The sequence below is a fragment of the Anas platyrhynchos genome, chromosome 22 (assembly GCF_047663525.1).
Source record: "Anas platyrhynchos isolate ZD024472 breed Pekin duck chromosome 22, IASCAAS_PekinDuck_T2T, whole genome shotgun sequence".
Classification (NCBI taxonomy): domain Eukaryota; kingdom Metazoa; phylum Chordata; class Aves; order Anseriformes; family Anatidae; genus Anas; species Anas platyrhynchos.
In genome coordinates, this window is record NC_092608.1 from 8186515 (window position 1) to 8211901 (window position 25387).

General features: G+C 52.1%; 1 protein-coding gene across 1 annotated transcript; it reads right to left on the bottom strand.

Annotated features, from left to right (window-relative positions):
- Positions 1-231: 231 nt before the first annotated feature.
- On the bottom strand, positions 232-15256 carry WNT4 (Wnt family member 4). The gene is made up of 5 exons (XM_027443167.3): positions 14936-15256; positions 3889-4124; positions 1598-1729; positions 1100-1242; positions 232-898 (listed from the first exon to the last, which is right to left on the bottom strand). The coding sequence occupies exons 1-5, from the start codon at positions 15010-15012 to the stop codon at positions 431-433; spliced, it is 1056 nt and encodes a 351-aa protein (XP_027298968.1). The 5' UTR covers positions 15013-15256; the 3' UTR covers positions 232-430.
- Positions 15257-25387: the final 10131 nt, after the last annotated feature.

Consider the following 25387-nt stretch of genomic DNA (forward strand, 5'->3'; position numbering starts at 1 on the left):
CATGCCTTAAACAAATACAAATCATTGTGATAGAAGATACTGAGTGCCTAATGCCAGTCTCGGCTTAGCCATCGCCCATTCACAATGCTCCAGAGGCAGTAGGAACTCGTCGATGAGAGCAGGCATCGTGCAGGTCCCTGGCCACCTGGTGAGATCAGGCACGTCCCTGCTGGCTCAGGAGGCCACTGTGGGGGTTTGGCTTCAACAATAAATAAAGCAAACAAACAAAAATACAACAATTGCTTTTTTTTTTTTTTTTAACTTTAAATATTTTTTTTTCTTTAAAATCTGTTTTCCTCTTGGGCTCTGTCTCTGTAAAGAGCTGCAATCTCCTTGCAGTGTCTGGGCCACTTCCTCAGTCCTGGCCCTGGGGCAAGAGAGAAGCAGGGTCACTTAGAGAGGGGAATGGACTGGAGCTCCCCTCTGTGCATCACCGGCACGTATGGATTTCCACCACCCGATGGCAGGGTTTGCACTTGACGGAGCAGCACCAGTGGAATTTGCAGCTGCACCTTTCCACAACCTCCACTTCGTCCGTATGAAAGCCCCGACCACAGCACATGAGCTCACAGCCATCGATGGCCTTCGAGGTCTTGTTGCACTGCCGGCCACTGGTGCCCAGCACCCCATTCTTGAGGTCGTGGTCACAGAAGTCAGGGCTGGAGTCCAGGTAGACAAGGTCCTCGTCTGTGTGCGGTTTGAACTGGGAGTTTTTTGGCACCAGCACTTTGGTGGAGCCGATCTCACTCTGCTCGACCTCTGTGGCACCATCAAATTTCTCCTTCAGCACGTTGCCCACTTTGCGGAAGGGGGGCATGGCTTTCCAGCACGTCTTGAACTCGCATGAGCCTGACACACCATGACACTTACACTCCACCCGCATGTTGTTGAGGATCGCCTGGAGGAGCGAGAAAGGAGATATGAGAAAGGACATATGAGAAAGGAGACAGGATGGTCAGCACAGGATGGATGCAGCAGGAAGGTGGGACAGAAAGGGACAGGGCTCTGTTGCACATAGGGGATTTAAAAGTGAAGCCAAAGGGACTCGAGCAGTGGCTGCAGACCCTGCTGGGCTGCCCGGGTACCCCCTCACCATTACCTTCCTCCCTGCCTCGTTGTTGTGGAGGTTCATTAGTGCTCTGTTGGAAGAGGCCCCTTTGCTCCTCTCACGGACGTCGACGAAGGACTGTGAGAAGGCCACACCATAGGCGATGTTGTCGGAGCAGCCAGACCACTGGAAGCCTAAGGCACAGGGCATGGGTGAGACATGACACCAGACGCCAGCCTGCCTTGCTCATCCCTTTCAGCCCTGCTCTTGCTAAACTACTGCTCATCTGCCCACTTGTCTTGCTGTCCACCAGGCTGGGCTGCCCATGTGAGTCACCAGACTGGGGAAGCCTGAGCAGGGCAGCCCTTTCGGGGGGGGAGGACACATGGACAGACAAGATCCTTTGGGCTGTGCTCCCAGGTGTCTTTCTTTTTATTTATTTATACATATATATTTTACATTTCTCTTAAGGGTGGCCCCCCAAGCGTGGGCATTGCCATGCTCGGTTGCTTTGCGTCCCCGCACAGCTCCCGCACTGTGTGTACTCACCCTGTGGGCTGCCCCCCTGCACCGTGCGGTCGCAGCCACACTTGTCCAGCTCACCGCTGCTGCAGGCGCGGGTCACTGCAAAGGCCACCCCTGCCGAAGAGATGGCATAGACGAATGCTGCCTCCCGCGTCCCTGCAACGGCACAAACAATGGTGGAAAACATGGCAGGAGGGCCGAGGCACGTGAGAGGGCTTTCTGAAGCTGTGCATCTCAGGTGGCCAAGGCTGGGCTGGGCTGCTACATGTGCCTCTTCTCCCCATTCCTCCCTGCCCTGGTGTTGCACATAACACCTCTTGAAAATCTGGTCTGAAAATGGACTCTTAGCAAAACACGCATGCAGAGCTAGCAAATCAATCCCTTTGCTCTGTCTCCCCTTCCCCAGCGATGCGGTCCCACATGCAGGACTCATCCTCCCCACTCCCAGGCATGATGTTTGCTTGGTCCCAAGCCCGCACCAGTCCCAGCGGAGGAACCTATGCTGCTTGCAGCAGCAAAAGCCCCATCTTGCAATGGCCAAGGAGCTGGGAACTGCCCTGCAAGGTTAAAACCTGAATGTGATGGGTAAGATTTTAACCTGGCAGTGAGAGAGATGCAAAGGCTGCATCGCCAGCATGGGGAGAGCTCTCCTGAGCCTACGTGGGGTGACTGTCCTGCCTGGTGCTCACAGGGCACCCCTTCATGAGAGCCCTCTGGCACCCCAGTTATACTTCTGCACTGCTCCTGATATCCAGGACTGCCCCCTGCAGCTGCAGACCCTTGTTGTTGACACACAGCATCCCGGAGCTGTAGACACCTCCAAAAAACAGCCTGCAAAGCTCTACTATCACAGCCCAGTCTCGAGGAGCAGTCCCTTCCCTGCACTTTCTTGCACTACCTGTGTGGTGGCACCCAGAGAGAAAGAACTCACTTGAACCATCTGCATGGGGACACCTCTGGACACAAATCCCAGGGGCGGCACAGCCTGGGATCGTGGCTTGCAAAACTCAAACACCCACCAGCCTCTGAGGCCAGGAGGGGGCTAAGGACACAGCTCTTCTCCAAAGAGGAAGGATGGTGTGTTGGGTAGCCATGTGTTAGGGCTGTGTGAAGGCAGAGGTGGGGGTGGCAGATATCTCCCTGGCTCACCGGTTGGACAGAGGGCAGCTACTTTGGTGGTCGCAGCCCAGGCTTTGGTGGCCAAGCAGCAGTGGCTGGGGAAGGCCCAGCCAGCGGTGGGACTGAACCGCCTCCAAGTTAATCGAGGTTAATGGTAGGATCATGTTGGTCTGTTTGTGCTGTGGCTGACTAAAAAGAGGCGACTTTTAGTTTCTGGTATTTCTGGTATTTCCAGTCCTGAACCTTCACAAGAAGAGCTCTTCACCCCTGTATCGAGGGGAGGAAAGTCAAACAAGGAGCTGGTGACAGCTTTGACCGGTTCCCTAGATGGGAAGGTGCTCGGTGCATCAGAGGTTGGGTGGCACCCGAGGGGATGCAAGGGCCCCACTGGAGGTCTCTGGGGGTGCTGGAGTGGCCTTCCCCTCCGGCTCCTCACCCTGAGACTCTTGGCCCTCGCTTGGTTTGGTCACAGCCCTGTGCCCCCAGGATGCCTTTGTGCAGCTGGGATCGCAGGGGCCAGGTGCTGTCCTGGCCATAAATCCTCCCCGAAACACTGGCAGTGTGGTGGTGGCAGCCGATGCTGCTCCAAAGAGGGTCCAGCTGCGGCGTGTTTTACTCTCGCTGGGCGGCAGAGGGCTGTCCTCACAAGGCCTTGCACGCAGATGGCTCTGTTGGAGAGCAGCGCTGTTTGGCAGCAGTCACCACTGTGGTGCTGCCCAGAGAAGAGAGAGACTGAATACATCCAGCATCTTGCTGCAGCTGTGGCTTTGCAGAGCAAAGCTCCTTGGCTCAGCAGGATGGAGACGGGGCCACTGAGCAATCTGATGGTCCTGCTCGAGCTTGGCATGTCCTTGTAAAAGCTCCAGGCTGGATGCCTGGGGCTGATGCCTCCTTGGTGCCTACGTATGATGGGCACCCACTGGGTGTGAAAAAGATTCAGCAGAGCAACCATCCAGCAATTGAGGAACCACAAGGGCCTCGATATGCTGCTGCCAGCACAGTCTGAAGAGCTTTGCTGCAATGCCCAGGGAAGGGCTGTGAGCCCCAGGACCAAGTGCAGGGCTGTTCCCTACTCTGCAGCTGCTGGCTCGGTGGCAAATGAAACCCCAAACCCCCCTGCAGCCCAAAGGACCCGGCCGGGCTGTTGGTGCTTCTCCCCTGTGCTGCAGCACCCCATGTGTGTGTGCCTGGCTCACCTTGTGTTACCACCTTGCCGAAGACAGGCAGCGTGTCCAGCGTGGAGCAGTTCCAGCGGCGGTTGCGGAACTGGTACTGGCACTCCTCAATGGCCAGCTGGGCTCCGCGCCGCACCGAGTCCATCACCTCCAGGTTCCTCTTGCACATCTGCACCTGGCGCTGGATCAGGCCCTTCAGCTTCTCACAGGTCTCCTCCTCAGAGATGCTCCCCACCGAAGACAGCTTTGCCAGGTACCTGCCACAACAGCCAGTGCAATGGGTTAGGAGGCAGGGACTGGGGGAGCACACACTCATGTTCAGCAGGAGGTGAGGAGACCCAAGCCTGTCATCCCCTCACCTGGGTCACCTTAAAAGTGCCACTGCAGTTGCTCCACAGGATGCATTTCTGCATGGCAGAGAGCAAGGCCAAGCAAAACAACCATCCTGTGGCAGCCTGGTCCCCTGTCTCTTGGAGAGCCCAGCTGCTGACTCCCCTTTGCCTCTGTTGCCTACATGGAGGATATTTTCGGTGTTGTCTGAATGTGCCTGGTCAGGTCTCCTGAGTACCAGCATATCCAAGTGCTACTAGGAAAAGCCAGAGGTCTCTGAAGTCAGCCAAAATAAGCAGGACAGCCACTTGGCTGCCAGTTCCAGCTGCCACACGGCTCCCGCGGCGTGGCAGTGTGCTCATCACCGACAAACATCTCCCTCCAAACCACTTCCCTCCTGGAGCCTGCTTTTAGCTCCTCCAGCGCCTGAGGATAGCCTCTGGGAGCTACCAGGTTTTCTGTAACTTGGGGTTCAAGCAGGGCTTGAAGTGGGGAGGATGGAGCCAGAAGCCCACTGGGGACAAAGCTGCATGTGCTGAGCACCTCCTGCACCGATCCGGCTCCCAAAAGTAGCTGCCAGGGATTTGATGACTTGGAAGAACTGGCCACATGCTCAGTTTTCCATGGCTCCATCCTCAGCAGGACTTACAGAGTTGCTCTCCAGTGGTGGCATTAGGGAAAGGGAGAGCTGCCCCTTTTTGGGTGAGCATCCCGCAAGCTCCGGGCAGCTCCCCACCAAGCAGCTGAGTGCACTGCAAACTGCAGTAACCCAACCCACCACATCCTGCATCCATCTCCATGTGCGCCAGTTTCCCAGGCTCAGCCTCCTGCCCCAACCTGATCCCAGACGGGTTATAAGATAGACCCCCCCACAACTCATCCAGGCTGTAGGATAAATCCCAATTTTCTAAGTTTATCCACGCTAGTGCGGGTGCAGGCATGCGCCCAGACACCTCCCTCCTTCCTGTGGCTGCTGGCACCTGCTTCGAGTGCCACTGCCACTGGTGGCACCCTGTGTTGCCACGGGGCAGCGATCCCTGGGCAGGCACAGCTCATGCTCGCACCCTCCAGCCACACCGAGTTCTAACATTCTCAGGAATCACCAGCACCAAAAAGCTCACATTGCTACCTTGCCCGTGCTGAGTGATGTGAGTACTGAGCGAAGGCTTTTTGGAAAGCTCATTCCTTGACTCTGCATTTCTCAGCCCTACAGAGCTTGCGGGTTTTTTGTTTGCTTGTGTTTTTTTTCTCCTCCTCCAAAGTTACGACATCCTACTAAGGATTTTGCCTTTGAAGCACTGCTTGCCTCTAAGAAGTGACTATTCAAAAGTGGCTCCTGCTTCCTGCCTGTTCCCATGTGTCCCAGGAGCCAGATCTGCTGACTTCAGCCACAAGATCAAGCTGTCATAGCCTCTTCCTCCCATTAGCCATGCCAGCCTGCCCCAGGAGGAGGGAGCAGGATTTTCTCTTCCGTGCATCAGCAGAATTATTCACCAGCTTGGTTTCATGCTTACAACTGGGGGCTGTGGGAGATGGTGAGAAAGCCGTGTTGGCTTGCAGTGTCCGTGGGGAGTCTGCATGGCTAGCCGTCAAAAGCATTCAGCTTTCCTCATGCATGGAGGTCACTTGATGCAATGCCTCTCGGACAGTGGGAAGTGGCAGGCTGCCGTGGTTTCAGAGCCAAGCTCTTTTCTAGCCTTTATACCAGCTAAGCAGCTCTGCCCAAGGGTTTCTGCTCTTCTAAGGGCCCAGTCTTTGCAGAGGACTGGCTGCATGACTGCCTGATGTACACAGCTAACTTGAAAACCCTGCCACGAGTGAGCAAACCCATGGCTCGTCACCTTTCTGCCAGCCCCTTGATGCGAGCAGTGCTGCTGGTGCTGTGCTGTGGCCCTGGACACTGGGAGCAATGTTTGCTGCTTCTGCACCCTGCTGCATGTGGCTGGGCCAAGACGAAGGCAGCAAATGTCCCTTGGGATCGTTCAGGACACTTGATGCTGAGCCCTGACAGCCCTGTTCGCTCCCTCACCCAGCTGTCATTTCGGTTTGTGCACGGGGAAGCCAGTGCACAGCAATGCAATCAGATTCATCCTGAGACACTGCGAGTCGGGTGATCAGCTTTGAGCCTGGAAGACAAGAAAACCAGATTCTGCCTCTAGCACCATCCCCTTGTGCTAATCTGCCTTTTTTTGCCCACTCCCCATCCCCCATGACTTAAGCAGTATTTTTTGCAGGAGGGAACCTGCTCCTAGAAAGCAGCATGGCTGGTCCTGCTGGTGAGCCAGTGCCCAGCCCTGCTGCAGGCACCTAACATCAGCTCTGCTTAGGAGCAAAGGAGATAGGGGCACCATCTCCTTTTCTAATATATTTCCCAGCTCAATGGGATTCTCCAAGCAATGTGGAGCTATAAATTCAAAGTATACATGAAGAGAAGGATGACAAGAGCCTTTTAAGCCTTTCCAAGTAGATGTGCCTGATAAGACACCTCCCCAACAGGCACTTAATGGTATTTGGGATGATAAAATGAAGGACAAAGATGCTTCAAAGATGGATACAGTTCTCCAAGAGCATGTCTGATAATTTGTTTTGCAAGGCAGGCAAATAAGGTGAAGCTATCCAGATGATGCTGTGGCCTCTCTCCCCCATCATTCCTCCTTGGCCCATGCACATCTGCCCCCCTGGGGATGAAGGCAGCTGTGCCTGAAATGCCACAGCCCCAGGAGACTCCCAGCTTACCTCCAGCCTCCCACACCCTCTGGTACCATCTCTGCTTTCCAAAAAAAAGGCTCCAACCAGAGGGGGCAGCTCCAACCCTAGTCTCTAGGTCAAATCAAGGATGCAAGGAAGGGTATTTGTCAAGTATGGGACTGCTTTGAGTCTTTCAGGTGGCACCTGTCTGTGTCATGTTCAGGGGCACGACACAGGAACATCTCACTGCCTTTCCCTTCTCTGTGGCAGCTGTGGGGCAAGATAAGAGCTGGGAAAGGTGCTCTGCCCACACCAGCATTCGAAGATGCTCCCACCCTGCAATACACAGAGTGTTCCTCAGGGCTGCGGAGCCCGAGCGAGGCACCAAACCCATCTGCAATGCTCCTTGGTCAGCATGCAAGTGCTGTTCCAGCACTTTGCCTGGTCCTTAATGAGGACATTGAGGAATTATTTTTTTCCTGGATTGAGGTGGTAGAAGCCACAGACAAAGCCTTCTCTGCCTTTGTGCACATGCAGTAGGACCAGCACACCAGGAGTGAACCAAAGCAAAGCTGTCCTCTGCAAGGTCTCAGTGCAATCTCCATCTCAATATCACATCTTCATTTCTCTGTAGCTGAGCACGGCTCTAGACTATGATTTAAGTCTTACAGGCAGCCTCAGAACAGCCCTGCTTGTGGAAAAACAAACAAACAAACAAACAAAAAAACCCACAAACAATAGCATAATTTCTTCCCTTACCAAGACTGGGCAAAGAATGTTTCAAGGGGTAGCTCCTGCCCAAGTCATTTGTTCAAGTTTTGTCTTCTTGCTTCATCATCAGATTTGTATTTCTTTTCTCCTGCCTTTACATCCAGACAAGTCACTCACAGAACAAGCTCCCTTTTATTAAAAATCACTGACTTAACATAAAACCGACAGAAAGCCATTCTTTTTTTTCCATCCACAGCATACAGATCAAGGTTGAAGTCCCACAATTTACGTATTCGCAGTTGATCCACTCGGTGAGATGGCAAACAGGGAAACCTCAAAGCCAGGGAGATTTGAAAAGGAAAAAAGAAAGCCCTACTTAAATAAAAGTGATGATAATTTCTGCCGCAGAGGCTGGCAGGTAGAGGCAGAAGGGGAGGGGAGGGGATTGGCTGCCATGGAAAGGTGTGGAAATGTGAGTCACGGATGGATTCTCAGTAGAGGTGGTTTGGGGAAGATGCAGCAGATGTCCTGAAGTGAGCAGAAATCTTGGTTTTTAAACAACAACAACACACACACACACAAAACAACCAAAAAACATCTGAAATTGAGTTTCACTTGTGAAAATTCCTCATGTTGTCTCATTTGGAGAACATTTTCCTAAAGTTGGTGACAGCCAGGCCTGTGGCCCCCTATCAGAGATGCTGAGCAGTCAGATGAGTCAGAAGCCTTGCCCTGCTCAGCAAACACCCCGTCCTCCTGGGCCACCTGCCTGCCTAAGGCCATAAAGGGGTTGTTCCAGCCAAAACAAGTGAGAGGAGAGAAGAAAAGAGGAGAGAAGAAAAATGCTTCAGTATCTCTGTGCTGCTGGAGCGGGGAAGGCAGCCACCAGCCTCCACCTGTGCCCATGGTGGGTGTTGCTGAAGACCTGCAAGGCTGCCCCAGTGCAGCTGGTGGCCCTGCAGCACGACATGTCGTCCCCCCCCTGAGCCTAGACACCTCTCCCCCTGGGGATTAGATGTCCTTCCTTTCTGTTGCTTGTAAATGTAAACCATGATTTACAATGCCGTCATCCAAAAGCCTGTCTGGTTTCTTCCCTGGAAGAAAAGCAGCACTCCGGCTCTGTCCTTCCTGCCAGTTACTGCATATTTCATCTCTTGACTGAAACCATGTTTTTCACACCCGACTCTCCACCTCCAATTAATGGCTGCCAAAGCAGTCCCCCAGGGCCACCGTGCTCACCGTGATCTGACCAGGGCTGGCAGGGAGTGAACGCCACGGGGCTCTAGCCCAGCTAGGGACTCTCCACCAGCTGCCCTGCAGCTTCTAGGATGTGGTTTCACCTTTAGCAAGCTGTCACAGGCAATGCTGGCCCCCCAGCCCCTGGGGACAGCCAGGGGGCCTGGTTGTGGGTCCCAGGACAGCCTGGTGCCCTGGCTCAGCACCTGCACTTTGTGATGGAGAAGAGCAGAATTGGCAAGCTGAGCCAACCCTGAGGGCAGAATCTACTTTGGGAATCTACTTCAGCTGTGCAGGAAGCATCCTTTACAACATCTCCCTTTATAAGCCAATAGGATCTTCTCCTGTGCTTGAGCACAGCAGCAAGGACTGGCTGCAAGAGGAAGCAAGTGTGGGCCACATGTCTGAGCCATGTGGGAATTCGCCTTGTGCAGCACTTCAGGCTAGACCTGGTTGGAGAAATTCTGACAAGTTTTTCATTTCAATCCAAATTTGCAAACACATGGTGAGAGAAGCCCTTTTTTCAGGATTAGTTTGATCTCACCCAACTTCCAACAGACCCCGGGCTGGTTTCCATTGGCCAAGATGCTCAATTAATTTTTTCCCCGAGTAATTTAATGAAAGCACAATACTGGCTCCAGTTCTGCTGAGGCTGCCAGATGCTGCACAGCACCTTCCCAGCTGCAAACCACAGCAGCCACTCCTGGGGAGCCCGGAGGATGCAATTGGGGGTCACCCACAGGAATGGGGGGCATGCACCCCACACCTGGAGGCAATCAGAGGTGGCCTGCACTTTGTAGCCAGGGTAGGGCCTGCCATTCAAGCAGCCTTGGATAACTGAGATTTCTGTGGATTCACAAGGCTTTCAGCTTAAAAAAAAATTAAATAATGAAAATCGAGTATTGTAAGAGCCTGTGGTGTTGCACTTCTAAGGAAATATGGAGGAACCTCCTGGAAATGGCTAACCTCCAAGGTTGCTCAGCAGTTTCACATTTTAAACAAGCCCAAACAAATGGCTGTAATGTATTTCCCTCCATCTACAAGGAAGGATTAATTGAGAGGACAACAGCTCTCTGCAGAGTAGCATAAGCATTTTTTTGCTGCAATACAAAAGCCTGGTTCTGACTCATGGATCCACCACAAACAATTGCAAAAAGAAATCTGCTTCTTGCCATTGCTTGCACATGGAGCTGACCAGATCCTGTCTTTGCACACCGTAGGATACAGGGTAGCTCTATCCGACCCATGTCCCTCCTCCCTAGAATAAGGCTCCTGAAGATTAGGGTATAGTTTTATTTGAGGTGTCCTTAAGGAAAGAACAATGCCCATCCTCACTGAGGAGCAAAAGGGCATCAATCCCTCCTCCATCCTGGCAGAGCTCAAAGACAAGCCTGGGAGTTCAGTGTCGAGATTTGCAAAGGTCTCTTGCCTCTGCAGGATGCAACCCTTAAGGGCAGTCTGTTTCAATAGCTGAGCTAAACTTAGCTGCTTTTGTCAAAAGTGGCAGGATTTTTTTTTTTTTAAATATTGAAAAAAAGAATCATTCAATTCAATGGAGGCTGCTGATTTAGGTCTGCCTCCCCAAATCCCTTGGGAATAAGCATGCAGGGTCCCAGCACCCCCAGTGTTAATTAACCATGCAGTGCATGGGTAGGGGAGCCCTAAGTGCTGTGCCTGCAGCCCCAGCAGGATTCCCAGAGCAATGTAGAGGGGCTCTGGGCACCCCTGCAGCAGAGAACCCTTCATCCAGCCCCCCAGCAGCCCTTGAAGCAAGGCAATTCTCCATCAGACCCACTTTGTGCAATCCACTGCCCTAGCTGCCAGAGCAGATGAGACTGGGGAACCTTCCTGACACCGTCCTCGCACCAAAAAGCACATGGGGAGGGGAGCAGGGCTTGGCAGAAGCAGATCTGCCCCGGAGCTACCTGCACCTGCTGAATGAGGGCTGCAACAGCGTGGCATCCACTGGGAAAATGCTGGGCTGGTTCCTCGTTGAGTGGAAAATGGGAGGGTCACAAAGACAATGCAAAGAATCTCACGCAAAATGGAACCCAACCAGGCTTGAGGTGAAGCAAACTCTCTGCTAGCAAAGCTGGGGAGATTCACCTTAAAAATTGAGTCTGGTTTAAGAACAGAGAAATGCAAGTAGAGGACCTAGGCCTGCTTCTTCTACATCCCCTACATTGTGCAGTGACCCAAAACCAGCAGAAGATCAGTGTATAGGGCTACCCAGGCTGCTCCTGCAATATCCCCTCTGCAAAGCTGGCAGGGGTGAGCAGAGAGCATTGGGCCCTGTGTTTGTCAAGCACCTTGTGATGTTCAATGAAAGGGGGGGGGCTACAGAAAAAAATCTTTTTATCCCTCTCTCTCCAGCCCTCAAAAGTCGTTGCTATTAGCTGCTTAGCCAGGCTTGTTAGGACGCTTGCAAGGTCTCCAAGCTTTCCCAAGAATAGGCAGTTTCATTATTTAAAGGCTTTTAAAAGCCCAGCTGTGCTCCTGGCCCTTTAAGCCAAGTCTCAAGCCCAACTGGAAGCTTTAAACTCCTGTAAATAGGGGGTAGATGGAGCTGCCGGTGGCACACCCTGCTCTGCAGCAGCATAATCACATCTCCTACTATTCAGAGTGCATGGAGAGCCTCCTCCAAAGCCAGTGCTGGATGTGTAACAGCAGGAAGAGGGAGAGAGGCTGCAATGACTCCCAGAGAGCTAGATAACCAGGGCCCTGCTCATAAGGGACCCCTGCCCTGTTGCCTCTTGAAGCTTTTCAGGCAGGGGAATTGATTCTCAGGGCTACAACTGCTCCAACAACCCAAATAGCTACAGGTAACAGCAACCCCAGTGCCATACACAGTTAGGAGAAACCCGCATTTACCCCCACTTCGCATATGTTCTAGTTCACCTCTTCAGGTGGGTTTCTGCTCCCCACCAGCCCCCAAAGAGTTAAATAAATCACCCCTTACCTCCTGCCAAGACAAGGGCCCAGCTCTCCCTGGGCCACTTCCAAGAGGTGCTCAGCCTGTGCAGTGCTGGGCGTTTGGCTGAACCCTCTGAGAACACCCCCAGCACCAGGATGTTGCTGCACCTCTGTCCGAACATGCTTCCAAATTCAGTCACGTTCCTGCATGCATAGGTTCAAGAGCTGAACTGAGGCCGTGACATGCAAGTTGCTTCGAATTGCAGCTCGTCCCATGGGTAAAGCAAGTCCCTGGAGTCCTCCAGAGGAAACACAGAAGGGAGAGGGACCTGCCCTTTATGCACAAGCACAATCAGCTACAGCCCTTTACTTCACTTTACAATTCTGTGCCTGCTTTAAGGAAAAGGCTTAAAGCACTCCGAGCCCCAAAAGGCAGAAGGAAAAGCAAGTCTGAAGCTTTCATTGGAAGGGGGAACAGAGCATCTCTTCAAATTTTTATGTCAGAGCTTTTTTGGATAGGCAGTGAGCCCAACAGCAACTCCCTGAGCTCAGACACTGAGAAAACACACCTGAGGTTTACTTCCTAGCCAGATAGAAAGTATCTCGGTCCATTTAATGAAAAGATCTGGCAAAGTCCCTTCCAGCTCGAAATGTGCAGCAGCAGAGCGATGCCTGGCAGAGATGCTGACACCATCCTCTTCGAGGTGGGATGGGGCTCAGAAGGCACCGTGTGCAGGGTCCTGATGAGCCCTACCTCACTGAGCTGGGCTTGCCGAAAACCTTCAGCTCAAGTGTTGCAAGTGGCGTTTCCGAAGTGCTCAGGGAATGCGAGTCCCGACAGGTCAAAAGACGCTTTAGAAAAAGCCTCGTCTTGTGAAAGGCACACTGAGCTTAATCACTAATCCAGCAGGTTTCTGGAAAAGCAAACTTCACTGTGCGCTGCCACCCAGTGCACACACGTACGTGCAGAAGTATGCACCTGGCCAGGCGCGCACCCAGCACCGTGCGCCAGCTGGATCCAGCCTCCAGATGCTGGGCGCGGGTGGGCAGCACCCAGGCAGCACTGCGATAAAGCAGAGCACGCTGGAGCCCACACGCATGACACATGCAGCTTTGCAAAGACATACGAGGCATACTCATTCCTTGAATATCTGATAACTCCTGGGATCCTTCTAACTCTGTTTATTGCCTCCGGCAGCCTTTGTTTCTGATGTGAGAAGATAAACAATGGGAATTGTCTTAATCCTAAAGGCAAAGAATAAAAAGCACTGAGCGGGGGATGATCCTTTTATCACAATACATTTGTAACATCAAAAAGTTGAACCTTTCTTTTGAACGCACTGAGCTGTATCTGCTTTTCCTCCCCTGTTGGCAGGAATGAGCCCTCCGTTCTCCCATGGATGAACCCCCCACGCCCACCCCTCGTGCTGTGCTCTCGTCGTGCTGCAAGCATGGCTGGCTGCACACAGTGCTACCGCTTGTCGCAGTGAGCCACCCCTCTGCCTGCCTCATCTTCCCACTTCTCCCCACCAGCCCCAGCCCTGCAGCCGTGTGCCAGGACTCCCCCTCCACACACCCATGTGGAGCTGACCCTGCTGCTGTGGTTTAACACCGAACCCCTCCTTCACCAGGTGCTTCCCCATGCCCATCCTGGGCGAGCAGGGGCTGCTCCTCCCCGGGACCTGCCGTCATCCTGCAGGGCTTCCTCCGGACTTTCTCCCTGCGGGAAAAGCGCTCCCACTCTTTCCGATGTACCTTCACCAGAGGCGTGACAGCTTAAAGACTACCTTGATAGCTGCTGCGATCCACCCACCTCTTTGCTAGAGTCTATCGGAGCACAAGTCGCTCCATCTGGCAAAACAGGGGGGAGGAAGGCTGAGCGCTAACACATCCCAGCCAGCTGCCCGAGGGTGAGCACCTTTTCCCATCAGCAGGACACTGGGAGAATACTGCTGACCTGGTGCCAGCTTTCCCCAGCCGTAGGGAGCATCCTCCAAAACCAATCCACCTCCTGCAGTCTGCAGCAAGCCAAACCTAAAGGCAGGAGAGATGGGAATCACAGAGAGCACTCCACAGGGGACATGCTTCTGGGTCCATGCCTGCCTGGGTGTGATTGTCGGGAGAGTTGCAAGCCTCCAGGGAGCTTTTGTGTTGGCAGCCCCAGCCTCCAGCCCTGGGGACTCCCTGGGGGTCTGTGGTGTGCCTGCCCTTGCTGATGGAGGCCTGGGGAAGCGAGCTGGATGCGGCCCACACGCCCAGCCCGACAGCAGGTCCGCTTGGTGCAAGCACTGGGATCTGAGTTCAGCCTGCGAGCACAGCAGCCGGTGACGCTGGGAACGGGGCAAATAGTGTCTCCCAAAAGACAAGATTTATTAGGAGGAAGCCGTCCCTCAGAGCTTTGAGGGAACGCGCTGTCACACTCCGTCCCCTCTGCCCTGGGGGTCTCCCCAGAAGACAGCCCCTCAGCCTTGGCAAATGTGCAGGAATTTTCCAGAACGATTTCCACCCCTGTTTACCTTAGACATTATTTCAGTGTTTGCTCAGCGGGTAACCAATGTCACCGGGCTCCTCTGCAGCACGCAGCAGCCCCCCACGGCCCCTTGACTGTGCTCGGGGGGCAGCGGGAGCCAAGACACGCGCAGCCTGACCTGCAACGGGTCCCCGGGGCCAGCGCACGAGCGAGCCCAGCTCGGCCGCAGCAGCCGCCCTGGCCCTGCCAAGTCCTTCCCTGGACCGATGGCCCTCACGGGGCGCCTCGCCAAGCCCCAGGCCCTGCTCTGACCCGGGGGCCCGACCTCGGCTCCCCAGCGCAGCCCAAGCGAGTAACTGAAGAACAAAAGGCGAAAGAGGGGTCTTTCGTGCCCCTCAAGCGAGCCGGTGAGCGGCCTCGACGAGGCGCGGGAGCCGAGCAGCCGGGCAGGGTCTGCATCCCTGCAGCCCACCTGCCGGGGCCGCCGGGCCGCCAGCCCCGGCCCCGCCGGCTCGGAGGGGGCGACAGCCCGGAGCCCCCCGCGGGCTGACCCGGGGCCGGGAGCCCGAACTCCGCCGCCGCCCCGCTCCGAAGCTGGGCAGCGACGGGGCGCGACCCCCGCGGGGGGGATGCTGCCGGGCCCCGCGGCACCTGCTCGGCCGCCCCCGGGGGGAAGCAACAAGTGGCGGCGGCGGCTTCCCCTCGCCCGCGGCTACTCACAGCCAGTTGCTGGCGTTGGCCGAGAAGGTTGCGAGGATGATGAGCAGCAAGGAGCGCAGGAAATACTCCGGGCTCATCCTGGAGGGCAGGCAGGCAGGCAGGGAAGGAAGGAGCGGAGCGGAGCGGAGCGCGACGACGGTGGCGACGGCGGTGGCGGTGGCGGCGACGGCGGTGGCGCCCGCCCCCCCCGCCCGGCCCACGGCCCCCAGGCAGCCGCCGCCGCAGGTGGGCGCCGGGCAGGAGCGGCGGCGGCTGGCGGCGGGCGCTGCCCGGTAGATGCGCCCGCGGCGGCCGCCGAGCCCGACTGTCAGCTCGGCCGGCCCATCCCGGGATGGAGCGGCGGGCCGGGGGCGGGCCGGAGGCGGGGGCAGCCCCGGGGGCGGCCCCAGACTGCGGCTCCCGGGGCGGGTCCCGCCGCTGGGGACACCCCCGGGGCGGCACCGGTGGCGTCCCCTCGCCGCGCTGCGCTGCCCGCCAGCGATTCCCACCCCCCCCCCCCCCCGGTGCCGCTCCACCGCCGGCAGCGGGCCGTGGGGCTCGGGATGGAGCACGGTGGTGCCTCGGTTTTCCGTAGCGCTGGGAGTAACCTGGGCATCCCATGAACTGCCTCCACTTGTGTTGGAAGGAGTCTCCCAAGGAGAGGTTTCTGAGGGTTCGCCACAAATAGGCAGCTCTTGACTTCGTCATCTGCAAACTGAAAAGAGGGAGGTCCTGGGGGATTACCCTCAATAGGAATAGCAGCTGGAGCTGGCATCGGGACAGGGCCACACACCCTCTTTGTGTCACCACAGGTCTGTCCCTGCAGTGCCTAGTGCTGGGCTTTGAGCATGTGGAGGAGGATGCTCAAACAAGCATTAAGGATTAAATCCACACCTGAAGTTGTCTAGAAAGGTCAACTGCTGGGAATCCCAGCAGCCTGGTTTGCTGGCCCTGGAGGCCAGGAGATGCAGTGGGAATCCCCATCTCTTTCCCCATCTGCCATGTCTCCATCTATCCCCCACAGACCGCATGGGCACAAATGACTCAATTTAAAGCCAGGAGCAACACGAGATGTCATGAGACGGCTGCTTGGAGTGAAACCCAAGATCCCAAGCAGCAAACAACTGTGCACCAAATCTCCTCCTGTCAATGCTATTAGTTAGGTCCATTACTAAAACCTCTTGCTACCATCTCTAAAATCTTGCCAAGCTGGTTTGGAGCTATTCAAAATTCCCTTTGTCTTTTCAGCCCAATTTTCCTGCTCACAGCATAGCTGGAGCATACTTATTCAAAGCATGGCAACTTGCACTGTGCTGCACACATGCCTAAGTATATTACACCTACTTTAAAATCTGTGCATTAGTTCCCTGTCAAAGTGAGGATTTAATTTCAAAGCGCTTTGACGTATTTTCTAGCTCCTGACAGGCTGCAGCCCACCCTCACCTAGTCATTCATCTAGCTTCGTGTTCTTGCTGATGATCTTGGTTGAAAGCGGGACACTGGCTGGTGGGCAGGTGAATTGGAGGCTGTCGCTGTGAGCCCCGACTAGGTAATTCAGTGCAACTGGAGCTGATTAATCTGGCTCATTGTGCAAGACAAAACCGTGGCTTTCCTCTTGCTTCTAATGCCTCTGAGTGTTGAGTGAAGTCATCAGGAAGGCAAGACCTGGCTGAAAAGCTAATGGGTAAGAGAGGTTAGAGGTGCCTGGCTGGGCTGCCAGAGCCATGTAAGTGCACACAAATAGTGTGCACTCACAAGTGTTTGGACCTCAGGTGCCTTATTGCCCCACAAAAGCCAACACCAAAGAGTCCAACAGAATTCAGATGAGTGAGCATGGCCCTGGACCTCTGCAGGGGTCTCAGGGGCACCATGCATACCTGCGGCCCAAGGAGCATCCCTGGCTGAGGTGCTAATGCTGGCAGTGCTGCTGGCAGGCTCAGAGAATGCTGTGGCTCTTCCCAGAGCAGCCCTGATGTCAGGATGGCACAGCAGGTACCTGGCCTGGGCTGGAAGACTGTGAGATACGATGGTTTGATTTCGCAAGGTCTGGGCTCCCTCGCCTTCATTAGAGCCCCATGTGCTGAGGGGTCATGCAAGATGCTCTTCTGCCCCATGAAGTCCCCTCCCAGCACCTGGCTCTGAGTTAAGGGTTGGTTAGGTGAGCCAGGGAGATGTAGCAGATCGTGTGGTCTTCACCTGGTTCTTTTCTCTGTTAGTAGCAGCAGAGGTTGCAGCCACTTGGCCCTTGCACCCTTGGAGATTTGTGTTCTCTGCTTCTTCCCCAGATCTGCTCTCTCCTCCTTTACTTTCCACCTTCTGCCTGTGACATGTCTGCCTTGGTGCCTTCCCTTGGCCCAGGAGCTGCGGGATGTCCTCCTGCTGCTGCGGCGGGTTCAAGCCACCTGTCCCCAGGGGAGCAGGTAGAGCAGAGGGAACACCCCAGCTTACCCCACAGGAAGGAATTGTCCACACGTGGCAGATGTGGATTTGTGCATGACCATGAGGTTGTTTGCAGCAGTCATGGCATTAGATCATCTCCATGGGATGCGTCGGGGTTTGGGTGTTTGCAGGGGGATGGATGGGAGCCCTGAGGGGGGGCAGATGCAGCACATCTGAAGTTAGTCACCCTGAAGGGAAGTGCCGGGTGAGTTGTCTGCAGAGCTGATAACAGAGTGGCGGGGCAGGAGGGGTGTTTATTTTACATCCTCCATGGTGAAGGAGGCGATGAGTGTGAACGGATAGACTTTGGAAATGGCCACTCACCAAGAGCAAGGGGAATCCCTTGGCCCTTTCAGAGATGCCATGAAACGCTGCTCAGTGATTACCTGCAAACGAGATACTTTTGGCCTTGTGTTCAGAAGATGCCAGGTTGCTGTTGTGAAGACTTCGAAGCACAGCTTGTTTGGAGTTGAGAAAGGGGAAGGTAAAGAAAAGTGTTTAAAGAGGAACAAGGTTTCCTGGTCTTGTGAACTGGTTTAGAGTGGACACAGTGAAGCCACTCCTTTGCCACCCACACAGGACAGCATCCATGGGGTGACCAACCCTTGTCACCCCCAGTGTGTCTTGGGGCTCAGCACCTGCTGTCGTTCCCCAGTGCTGCAGGGCGTTGCTGTTTGTTACAGTTAATGTCTTGCTTTAATGAACATCAAAACCTCATTAGATAAGAATGCTTCTTTTGATGTGTACATATTTCAGTGGATGGGAAGATGAATAGCATGCACCTAAGAGGTATTTCATAGGCCTGTCCAGGTGCTTCTGGATTCAAAGACTGCAGAGAATTACCGTTGCCATATCTCTGGCAAGGAAAAATTCCCATCTGTGGTAGCAGGATGAGGGTTTCCAACTCTGAGACCTAATCTGTGACCAGTGTGAAAGTGCAGAGCTTGCAAAGGACTGTGCAAAGGATTTAAATGATGTATGTACAGCTACCCTGAAGCATAAGTGCAGGCAGGTAGCACTGTGGCTCAGTTCCTGGTTCTGACCAGTGCTATTCGTCACAGAGGCTGCAGGAGGTCTCTCACAGGTTCTTTTTGACTTTCTGATGCCCATGGGGCTTTTTGAATGGGATTGAAAGTGGAATAGCCTGCAGCATGGACAGTGGCCTTAACCACGTGATGAGGAGAAGAACTGTGAGAAAGACTGAGGCAAAACTCATGACTGAACCTGAGGCTGCAGGGGTTTACACTGAATAGAAATAAATTCTGTTTTGAACTTAATGGAACATAAATATTGGACACTTAGCAACAGTACATGTATTAATCCTGTCCTGGAGAAAGGAGGAGCTGTTCTGAGAGCTTCCAAACCAGAAAACACAGGACAATTGTGCTCCTTTATAGAAACTTGTGGTTTTTCTGATGAAATTTATTTCAAACTATCCAAACATTTCAGAGCTGCTCTGATGACTGCTCAGAGAAGGTGCTGTATATGAGTGCAGTTCACAAACAGAAGCAGCCTTGGAAAATGAAAATTACTCTGACAAAAGAACTGTGTCCAGTGCATTATAAACGGAAAACGAGTGGTTGCTGTAACCCCTGCTCAGCTGGTCGACAGGGGTGTACCAAATGCAGGACGATGGTCACAAGAAAATCATGACTTGTGAAGATGGTTTTCCTTCAGCTGCATCAGGAAGCTGTGTGGGTTGCAGAGCACTTCAGTCTGCATGCTTGGGGGTGTGCATTTATTTGTGTGAGTTTTCGGAAACCACAGATGCAGACATTCAGTCCTAACAAATGTGCCATGCCATCACCCCAAATCCAGTGCCAGTGCTGGAAAATTCACTCCTCTGAATTTATTGTCAAGTATGGCATTGCAAAAAGCAGAATGGCTTGGGATTTAAGGTCTTTTCTTTTGGATGTGAACACACTATGAACATTTCTCTGGGAAAAGGAATGTGAGTGCCTATGGTGAATCCATGAGAGCTGTCTGTACAGGAATTTAAGAGCATCCCTGAATGTGGTGAATGCCTTCAAACCAACCCATTACAGAAGAGCCAAGTTTTCCACCAGCCAAATATATCATTTTTCACAGGGCTGTGAATGAATTGCCCCCTGGCTTGTACTACCTTCAAAGGAGGTTGTTTCACAACTCCAGACTCTAGAGTTTAAAATATATCACAATTGGCTTCACCACTCACCTGGGCACCATCCAAACCAAGCAGACTGTATGTGGTGCTGCTGAAACAAATCTTGATCCAGGTGCTGGATGACTGGAGCACACACTGGTACATATGCAGTGAGCCAGAGTGACAGCCAGCTACTGCAACCTTTGCCCTACTCACCCAGCCCAGGGAGAAAATGAGATTGCAAGCTGGTTGGATACATAACACCATGACTGGCTCCTCTTTGGTGCTTATTATACCTCCAGGCACTCAGGAGCACCAAGACTTCATCCCTCCTTGCAGGAGCTGGGGGGAAACCACACTCAGCTGAGCAGGGTGGGAGTAGGGGACGTGGTCCCCAGGATCGCACAGGGTCTTGCAGGCTGGTGATGGCCAGGCAAGGAGCTGGCAGGGGCAAACACCTCTGCCCATCTGTGACTTGTGGTGGAGTTGGAGACGCTCAGCATGTTGCAGTCCTGGTCCTCCTTCAGGTTTTGTGAACAATGTTGAGGAGCTCAGCTTAAGTGGCGTCCTCATTCCTTTCCTTGTGTGTGACCATTCTCAAGTAGGCTGTGGGGATGTGTCTCATTCCAGCTCCCTCCTGGCACCACTCAACCCATTTGTGCTCTCGCTGCCATGGTTTTGGCCCAGATAACTCGCACAACACCAGGCAGTGGCCAGAGTTTGAGGGAGGTCTGGTCTCAAGGAACAGGGTGGACAAGGCAGCTTTGTTTTAGGATAGTATGACCTATATGGTCTCTAGCAGGTATGTAACACTTGCCCCTTTGTGCCATCATTCCCTGTCCCCATTGGCTTCAAGGAGACAGCCTTCTGGGGACAGAAACCTTGATGTGGGAAGGAACAGAAGAAATCGAAGAAAGGACAAGTGCTGATTGGGATATTGTGTCTATTGATGGTGAATAAAATGCTGCAGGAGAAAACCCTCTAAATCTCAAGCACTGAGAGAAAATGTGCTCTAGAGCCTGGAAAAAGCTGCCAAGATTCTTCCTAGGCTGAGGGCAGACAGAGGCAAGTGAGATTGTCTGTGCCCATGGAGAAGTCCAGGACCAAAGTCCTCTGCTTCATCTGATCCAAGTTGTCTGTCTTCCCTGTGCATGAATTCCCCATTTTTCCTTCCACAGAGAGACTGTGAAACAGCCTTGGAAAGCTCTTTGAAGGCCATATGGAGCATCAATAAGAACCAGAGTTTCTTCTGTCTTTGGCTGTCAGACATATGCCAAAACACTGCCAAAAGCCTGCCTTCCCTGTTTCTGAGTAAAGAATGTTTCACTTGACATAATTTCGCCTCCGCATCCATAACCAGGAGGTCCGAAAGTTTATGCTGAACCATTTCTTTTATTGGTGTAATATACAATCTACATCCACGAGGAAGAGGAAACAGGAACCTGATATGAGCAACCTTCAAGTGTCTCCTGGAGAGCTGGTCCTTTGTTTAACTGGGTTCCTCAGATGCCCATGGAGCAAAGCTGTGGTTTTACAACTTCTTCTGGCTGACAAAGGCACTTGAACAGGGCACTGTCTCCTGACTGGGAGGAAGATTCAGGGCTGGGCTTCAAGAGATAACTGAGGTTCCTGCATTCACATCAGCTTTGAACAGTACTTCACTGAAATGCAATCGATAATTGAGTCTGTTTTCCTATCCAAATCTTTGTTTTGCTTGAAACATGTCAGGACTGAAGCTTGCATGACAGTGTTGTGCTGTCCGGGCTCTTGGACTTCATTTTTTCTTGTGAGCAGGAAATTTCTTATGTTAAGTAATGTTCTTTTTAAAAAATGACTAATTAAACAACAGAACAGGAAATGTTAGAGACGGTAAAATCCCCTCAGCTGTCCAGCACATTTCTACGTAAATATGGTGGTAAAATGATGAAAACAAAACCTTTCAGAGACAAAGGAGAGTGAGAGACCTGGTGACGCAGCAGTGAAAAATCTATACTTTGTTATAATAAAGTGAAACCACTGTGTTTATCCTGTGTCTTGGAGGATCTGGTGCAATTATTCTTAGGAGGGGAGGGAAGCCACATAGAGATCAGAATAGTCCAGATTTTTGCTAAAATATTTGTACAAATCAGGTTATTCAACTGCAGCAAAGGCCTTCATTTGAAGCTATTGCTTCTGAAATTATCCTGCAAAACTGGAAGGACCGTAAATGCTTGGCTTTAATAGCTAGCTGCATACAATGCAAACTTAATCAGTGAAGCTTGAAAGGTTTGTGGCGGGGAAGAAAGGCAGAGTTTTATGGCTCTTTCTCATGGAGGTGAACAGAAGACTGGACAATAAAGCCATCTAATGCACATGGAGGGCGGCAGCCACCGATCTCCTGCCTGCTAAAGTCACTTTGTTGGTAGACACGGGAGGGTGAATTTTTCCTTGTGGACATTCAGCTGCCCCTTGCCTGTGTTGTGAAGGCTGAGAAGGGCTGTGGAATAGGACCTCCTTGCACCCACCCTCCCCAGCTGCGTTTAGGTGGCCTCCTTGCCTCTGCCTCTTACCCGGGCTGCGTTGCTGTGGGGCAGGGACCCAGCAGAAACAATCCCAGTAATCTGGGAACAATTAGGGTAGCACTGTCTAACTTTTGGTTTTGCCTGCAGCAAAAACTAGAAACGTTCCACATCACTTAGAGGTGTCAGGTTATTTAGCCATAGGCTGGGAACCGCCCTCAGAACATCTCAGTTACATGTTACCCTGAATATCTCAGCGAATTACTTGCATCTTATTGAAATAAATGGAGTGCAGTGGTTTTATTTACCTGGTGGACTGTATATAGCAACGCATCCACTGCATTTTGCATTGATCATAAATGGAGATTTATTATCCCATCTGGTAAATATTGACTTAATTTCTTTTCTTGGTCAGGACTTCCTTCTCAGGTCAACATCCCAACTAAAGTCAATAGTTTCTTATTAACATTTCAGCCCTAGAAGTGCAGAGTGTCTGAATCATCTTAGATGTGCTACAGAATCCCCGACCTCTGGTCAGTGGCTGTCAACCTGTTTTGGTTTACAGAGTCTGAAAACATTTCCTGAGGCAATGTAGGCCCTTGCAAAGCAATTTAACTGTACTGCTAGCAGACTCCAGGTTGATGAGCTACTTTTTGTGGATCTTGCCGAAGTAGGGATTTACAGATCAGAGGTTCAAAAGTGCAGATCCAAGAGATCCATGAGAGACAGTCTCTGGAATCATTTAGCATACTGCATTTAGCTGGGTTCCTGAGTCATGGGACAGATGTACTTCCAGAAAACCTCTTAACAGATGTTACCAAGAATGGGATGGTAGAGGGGAGCAATGCCTGTGGGTATGTGCATATGTTTTGCCTATGAATGCAAATGTTTTGGTCCTGAAGTCAGGAAAATGCCTCATAGGTCAGAGGATGGGAAGTCAGTCCCACACTGGCAGTGCTGCATCCATTGCCTGTGCCCCATTTGCAGCACTGGGATTTTCCAGAGCAGAACAAAGAGATAGGTCTTAAACAGCACAGAGCTAGGGAAACGTGGGAAAAACAGAGTGGCTCAGACACAGAAAATCTGGGGAGAAGATGGGATCAGAAAGGCACATGTTCACATATATTAGTGGGAAAGAATTAAATGGCTGAAGGAAAGAGAAGGGAAACTCAACACATTTGGAGGACAAGTCATGGGCAATCAGCAGGAGTCATGCCTCCTTGAGGAAAGAGATTGCATCTTTGGGGAAGGAGAATGTTCCTTGTACTCAATAAGCATGTGGTGATCTATTCTGAAGCAACATCTTGTCCCCCTGATAAAGGCAAATGCACCTCCAGAGTAACTCCTTGGGGGATTTCTGGGCAAAGGTCAGTGAATGAATGGCTGGTGAGAACTAAGCAGGAGCTGAGCTCTGTTTCTGGGGCTGTGAGACCCACTGCCCTCTCCCATGAAAGGGACAGAACCTGGGCTTTGTGCTCTGGATGCATGAAGAGCACTGTGGGTTACCAGGATCACAAGAGCATCCAGCCACAGGGTGGACAACTGAGTGCTGAGACACAGGAGTCCTACCAGGCTGGCATTAGCAAGGCAGACACTGAAGTACGGTGCTTGGGGACTACCTACCAGGAGCATACTAACAGAGGCACCCTTGAGTCCTGCAGAAGTCAAGAGCAGAAGGCAGAGAACAGAAACACAGCAGTGGAGACAGGCTGTGGGTGCGTGCATCACCACTCTGTCTGGGTAAGCAGCAGCTCAGGGAATAGGGTCATTAAGGGTGCAGCAGCACCAGCTCATGCATGGCAGTCCATCACAGCACTGCAGGTCTGCACAAAAGGTTGAAAATGTCTCCCTTAACTTTAGCCACCTGAAAAAAATTAGGTCTCAACTTATCAAAGATAATTGGCTGGAGTCCCTTCCTAATCCATGGAGGAACGATGGCCTCTCTAGTGGGCATTCACCCTGTCTTTCCTAGGGGATCATTCGTGCAGAATGCTTGGCACAGCTGTAGAGGAGGCCATGTAAGTTTTCAATACTGGACTTCTTTGGGTGAGTGCAGTTGGGTGAGAGGAATTCATCCCTGGCAGCCCATGTGAGGAGGACTCAAAATGAAATTTGTGAGCTGCTTGCTGATTTGAGGCATACTCTGTGGGTGTCTCTGAAGGCGAAATGACAGCAGAAAATCAGGCTACCCAGGGCAACAGAGCTGCTGTCACAGATGCCAGAATTCATAAGTGCAGTTGTGGGTGACTTGAGGGGTTCAAAGGACTCCCAGCTGTAAATACTGACGTTGATATATGGGTCATCTTCCATCCTAGAAATGTTGTATGAGGTGACAGTCTTCATAAAGCTCCAAAATGTTGCATGATTCAGGAAATACCTTGGTGCATTTTTGGTATTAGGAAAAGCCAAAGGGAAGAAGTTTAACCATCTCGCTGGACTTCTACCAAGCTGAGATGACCAGTACAGAGTGGCCAGTGTGAATGGATTCAGGCCTGCTAAAATAAGTAGAAAGAGTCAAAAGTTTTCATTTCTATTCCTCTCCCCAAAATGTTTTTTCTTTCTTTCTTTTTTTTTTTTTTTTTTTTTTTTTTTTTCCCTCCAGATTATTGTTTTCTGTTGCTTGTGGAAATGTCTAGTTTTCAAGAAAATTGAAAAATATTTAGAGCTCTGATTTCCAAGCAGTGCCTCTCCAGAGGTGCAGGAGAGAAATGGAGCCTCACATGAATACTAGTAAAGCCTGCAGCACTCAAAGCACCTTTTTGGTGGACTCCAATGCTAGGTGCACAAGGACATCTAGTTTGAGGTCCCCCAATTTAGAAGGAAGTGTTGGAGAAAATAATTTATCTCCTACTGCTCTTCCAGGCATCTCTCAGCACCCGCAGTTAAATCCAGACAAATGCTCTTTAATGTGCTCCTCGGTACTTGCTGAACGTAGTTCTTGGGAGATGTATGCAGCTCATTGAGTTTTGTCTTGAGGTGTTTGTATGAATTAAGTCAAATGCTCTCTCAGACAGCTAGCCAACAGCAACTTCTATTATCTGATTGAGCTCTAACTACACTTTTTCTTTCAGTACAAATGGGATGTCACCTGATGGAAGGAGTCACAGTGCTCTGTATGCATATCCAAATTTTATTACATGTTGAAAATTAGTTTGGTGAAATAAATTTCTATGAATATGGCTTGCTTGTGGATTCCCAGGCTGTCCCAGCATCTCAGAGCAATTATGGTTACCACTGCTTCAAAAACAAGAGTGGGTCCTTCCTCACAACAAATGAAATGCTGCACCGATTCAACATGGTTCTGCTCTCTTGAATGAACCAGTGCTGTCTGCATTGCTTACTCTACAAGTATATACAGAAACAGAAAGAATCGGCAAGCAAAAGAAACTTAAAATGTTTAGGACAACAGAACAC

Excerpts from the sequence above, each read along its gene's own strand:
- WNT4 (XM_027443167.3), bottom strand. The coding sequence starts at position 15,012 with ATGAGCCCGGAGTATTTCCTGCGCTCCTTGCTGCTCATCATCCTCGCA. Across the intron at positions 1,730-3,888 it reads CGGCAAGGTGGTAACACAAG|GGACGCGGGAGGCAGCATTC; the intron begins GTGAGCCAGGCA and ends GTGCCGTTGCAG. Across the intron at positions 1,243-1,597 it reads GCAGGGGGGCAGCCCACAGG|GCTTCCAGTGGTCTGGCTGC; the intron begins GTGAGTACACAC and ends CCTGTGCCTTAG.